This window comes from Vollenhovia emeryi, unplaced genomic scaffold, assembly GCF_000949405.1.
Source record: "Vollenhovia emeryi isolate VEMERY1.0 unplaced genomic scaffold, V.emery_V1.0 DF941554.1, whole genome shotgun sequence".
In the NCBI taxonomy this organism is placed as follows: Eukaryota; Metazoa; Arthropoda; class Insecta; order Hymenoptera; family Formicidae; genus Vollenhovia; species Vollenhovia emeryi.
In genome coordinates, this window is record NW_011964812.1 from 1 (window position 1) to 5,007 (window position 5,007).

Consider the following 5,007-nt stretch of genomic DNA (forward strand, 5'->3'; position numbering starts at 1 on the left):
AGAGAGAGAGAGTGAGTGGTGTGGCGGGTGAGAGAGGCTAGAGGTAGACGGGGGAGTGTGTGCCTGTGCGCGAACGTGTGCACGCTTGCACGTGCGTGTGTGTGGGTGTGTGTGTTTTCAGAATAAAAACGACTAATGACTTCAAATATAAATATTACAGTGGGTTAAGGCCATGAGGGTCAATGTAAATAAATTAAAATAAATTCGCTAAAACAATATATTTAATCGCATCGCATGAAAGAATAAAAACGGCGATATCTTTAATAACATGTTTATAACCAGAATAAATCAGACCATTATTTCCTCTCATTCTCACATTTATACCTAATTTTTTTAGTTAACATATCGCAACGTTTTTTCTTACCGTTTTATTCGGCCGTTTTACGATTCTAAGATGTCTAAACATCAGCGTTCATCTCTGCTGCCACTTTATATTTTTAATTTTAATTGTATAGCTTACCTTATTGTAATTTTGTTAATTGGACTGATTAACACGTATTAAAATGTATAACTATAATACGTTTTATATGCTTTTCTTTCTTTAATTATTTTAACTCATTATAACATATATTACTTCATACTAGATATACTAGATCTTTTTTATCTTTTACGCCGAAGATGTTCAAAGAAACTGTTCTAAATGTTTGTCTATTGTCTATTCCTATTTTAAATATCTTATTTTAAAGATTTCTATTGTTTTATGCGATGTCAAATATATTGTTTATAGCAAACACAATTTAATGTATTTACTTTGAATCTCTTGGCCTTGACTTCCTGTAATTTTTCGAGATATTTAAGATTCTTATTTTACCTGGCGATTTTAAACAAAGCGCAAATGTGCGAAATGTATATTAGGAGCACTGTTACAATAGTTACTATTGTACTGGTTCCAACATAAAAAGTTAAGACCATATGCGTCAAAATAGCGAAAAAGTATGTTTCTTCGTCGACAAAGTATTCCAGAGTAATTATCATTTGTAGCGAACGTGATTCATTCATTGGTATAAACACATCAAGTACACGGGGAAAACAACTTATTATAACTAATCCCAACGAAGCGCTCGTACTCGTAACTGAAGCAAATAAATCATGATATAGTCAACATGTAGTGGACGTAGTATGAAAAGTAATATATTTTATATTTTACTAAAAAAGTATAAGAAATACAGACAAAAAATACAACAAATATTAGATTAATACTATTGACATCAATGTAAAGATGTTATTATTGTAAAAAATTTTACATAACTTTTTAAAACATTCGAATATAAATGATATGAATATAATGTGTAATGCTGATAAACTAAATTAACATTCACATAAAAATAATATACTAGGAAAAGGACTTGATTGATACGATTGACATTTGATTTTGTTTCTTACGAAAAACACAGATTATATGGAAGTTTGTTCCGTTTGCATATTTTCGTAAAACTTCCAATTCTGCCTGAGCTTTTAACATATTCCAATCGTATTGAATTCTATCGAAGATATATTTGATCTATGATCACAAATAAAATATCTTATTCTGTAAGTTTTGGGGAAATTATGTGTCCTATGGGATACTTTTTTATATTTTCACGTAATTGTAATATTTTTTTAATAATATTTAATTCAATATTTTTTAATATATTAAATAATTATATATGTCATACGATGTTAAGTAAAATTGGAAATAGAAAAACTAAAATCGATAAAAAATATTATTTTAACAAAAAATCTTATATGAACAGAATTTCAAATACTAAAAAACCAAGTGAACACTTACGTTATCGTTGAGTAGCAGACATGTGTTATACATCAGAATACATATACAAGTCATAACAATGTATGACAACATTTTAATAATACACACGATGTTGTACTGTTTCATAAACAATGGAATGCACTGAAAGCAGTAACCTTATTGAAAGATTATAGCAAAAATGTAAACAAACATTAATTTAAATAAAACTGTATTTATTTAATATTATAGAGACTTGTCAATTGTTATATCACAACGACTTGGCATAAACAGTTATTTAAATAAGTAAAATACATATGGAATAAGAAATCGAATACCTGACATATTAGGAAGGATATGAATAACGTTTGGTAAAACATTATTTGTACTTTCTTGAAAGTTGAAATGTCATCAGGCCACAGACCGAGACACGACATAAGAATTCTACTCAGCTTATAATGGCGTTCTCCACCCAAGTCCATCCTCCACGAAAGCTGAAATGCGTATGTCAGGCCTAACGCTGCAAACCTGTGTTTCCCCCTCCATGTATCGAATTTAGGTAGACGATAAATTTTTCTTCCTTAGACTCATAAGATAATTGTAAAGGTTCAATTTACCGTAGGATAAATAGCAAATGTAAAAAATTCATAAAGCACCGGCACGGGGGAAATAGGTGTGTGTAGCAAATAAAGACTAAATTTCCTCGATTTTCTCCCCCCTCGACTATAAAACGAATAAGTCAATAGAAATGGTATTACCAAAATTAGCAAAGTACATCGTATACTTTTTCTTTAAAAATAGATGTCTTTTTATGTCAAACACTATAAGTTTTACGGGTAACTATCACCATTTTATATTATTATACCTAACCATCACTTTATTATGATACACGCATCGACTTTCTTCTACGTAAAATAGCAACACTTTTCATATTTTGTGTCTATTAATGAATTTAAAATTTGAATTAAAAAATTTGCATATAACAGTGCAGTAATGCAACCAATGTTTTGCAGAAGTGTGGAAAATTCAGATTATAACATGTGTCATTGTTCATGTATAAGGAGAAGGTACGTATTGATTACCTCTCCATTTCTTATTACCCTTTCAATGTGTGTTCAACAATGCACCGTTCCATTACTTCTCCAATCGGTAGATGTTGCTCTTTATTCTTCCTGTTATCGCGATGATTGTTGTGTAACGATTCCTCTAATTAGGAGAACTTCATCCTTCAGCTGAAAGAAATATCGATGCGCGTGGGGAATAGTGTCAAAGGCGCTTACAGAGTACAGCGGAAGTGTGTGAAACTGTGCGTGACGCACATAGATGTGTAGTGTACTCACGTGCGTACATATAACTGTCGCTTATGGCTGCGTAATTCAGGTGTAAATTCGCACCCGAACGCCGCGCAGTGACACAGCGTGTCCCTATACTGAAAGAAGTATATACAAGTCTCTTGTAAGAGATGGTTGGCTCCATAATGTGGCGTATCTATATCACGTTGAGGTTACCAATTTGAAAGCTCTCTGGTTCCGCAAGTTCGCTTGAAAAGAAGTCGACGAAACTTTTGAAACGACTCATATTTGTCGGTTTACAGTTTTTTTGGATTAATTTTTCATGCCCGAATGCGCTTTGCAAATATGTTAGTCAAGCTTGCGCTCTCTATAGGAGATGTGAGGTTTGGTTAGAGTGACCCAGATTGGGCCCTATTTCTCAGGAAGTAGTTTTTCCTCTTCTGAAATATCCTCTTCTCACGCGGACGCCTTGTTGAGTTTTCCTCAAGGATTGCTAGTGAGCCTTTATTTGCGCTCAGGCTATTGAAGTGTTGAATCATGAAGGCGGCATTAAGTTTTATGTATTATATATTTAGTGCTTTATCATATTATGTTATATTGAAGAAATATAAAAGTAAATTATATTAAATATGTGCACCGAAAAAGGGAAATTATATTAGAAAGATATGTTTAATTGATATTATTGTTAATAATGGAAAAGGAAGATAAAAAGTAATCCAAAAATATGTCTTAATCTATGACACAATAGCAATAATTTAAAAAATGCATTGTATTATTATTTAGTTTGATTTAATTTATTAATGAATATGTAGAAAAGTACACGTAAAATGTACTGTACATATCCTAGTCCTACAACTCGGATACCTAAAACGTAATTATTACTTCTTTTCGCTTTCGATGTGTGTTCCCATGGATTGAAGAACCATAACATAGGATATGGACGTACTTAGAAGCTATAAATACTATGACTAATAAATATTTACAATCTCTTTCTGTCATTGAATTCATCAAAATTAAATTACCGGCAATATTCCTTACCGTAGCAAAACCTTCTAACGACGCGTCAAATAAAACTCCAACTGTTAAAACACTGTGTTTGTTACTTCTTTGTATTATGAGTGGTATTAACTTTTGCATACATAATGGCGCAGCGTACCAATGTGCATTATATCTATTACATACACAAATACACATATACAGCAATTAATACAAATTAATATATTTGATTAAATGATATTATTAAATAATCAAATGTGTTTACTTACGTCGCTTGAGATATGGCAGTGCTGCTATCTATAATGTTCTGACCAACATAATTTCCCAGGAAAACGCAATCTAATTCTATAAATATCACTGCACTGCTTAGAAATATATCCAATTTTTCCCAGGATGTTAATGCATTAATTACCTTGAATCGAATATTATTTATTATTATAATTTTATAACTTCTGTAATTTTATATTTGTATATCATAATAAATATTTTTTTCCAATAAATGATATAATATTCTGTTCGTTTGCATTTACACTTACATTGCAGAAACTGAGACTCATCAAAGCCACAGAACATACTAATAACACGATATAGAACACCGAAAAACTGTTCGTTAGAATATTGGCTGAACTTTAACAACGAAATATATATTAACTTTCATTTGTAACAATAATATTTTGGCCTTGCGCTCAGCCTTTCTTGCAAGGATTTTTAGACATATTTAATTTAAAAAATGGCAGTTTATTAAATTCTGCTATTTTTAGTGTTGACGATTAGATGTTATATGAACACAAATTCATATTTGTAATATGTCGCGACATTAATTTTGTCTTGTCCAGGCAAAGTAGGTTATGAGTGCAAAGGAATAATATAATTTAATTTAATACTAACTCCATAGCTCGACGATGAATACATACAGCATGAATTAAATTGTTGTAAAGCATTGACTGTTTAATGTCCGTTGGCATTAATTGTACATTTTTGTTAATTGTACATGAA

At 31.0% G+C, this 5,007-nt stretch overlaps 2 protein-coding genes across 2 annotated transcripts; both read right to left on the reverse strand.

Annotated features, from left to right (window-relative positions):
• Positions 1-701: 701 nt before the first annotated feature.
• Positions 702-2,205, reverse strand: LOC105570926. The gene is made up of 4 exons (XM_012028378.1): positions 2,062-2,205; positions 1,769-1,888; positions 1,384-1,501; positions 702-1,073 (listed from the first exon to the last, which is right to left on the reverse strand). The coding sequence occupies exons 1-4, from the start codon at positions 2,203-2,205 to the stop codon at positions 808-810; spliced, it is 648 nt and encodes a 215-aa protein (XP_011883768.1). The 3' UTR covers positions 702-807.
• A 1,250-nt stretch (positions 2,206-3,455) lies between these two features.
• On the reverse strand, positions 3,456-4,999 carry LOC105570925 (odorant receptor 85b-like). The gene is made up of 5 exons (XM_012028377.1): positions 4,900-4,999; positions 4,548-4,638; positions 4,281-4,423; positions 4,054-4,186; positions 3,456-3,968 (listed from the first exon to the last, which is right to left on the reverse strand). Exons 1-5 carry the CDS (start codon positions 4,974-4,976, stop codon positions 3,894-3,896), a joined length of 519 nt encoding a protein of 172 aa, XP_011883767.1. The 5' UTR covers positions 4,977-4,999; the 3' UTR covers positions 3,456-3,893.
• Between the last annotated feature and the right edge of the window lie 8 nt (positions 5,000-5,007).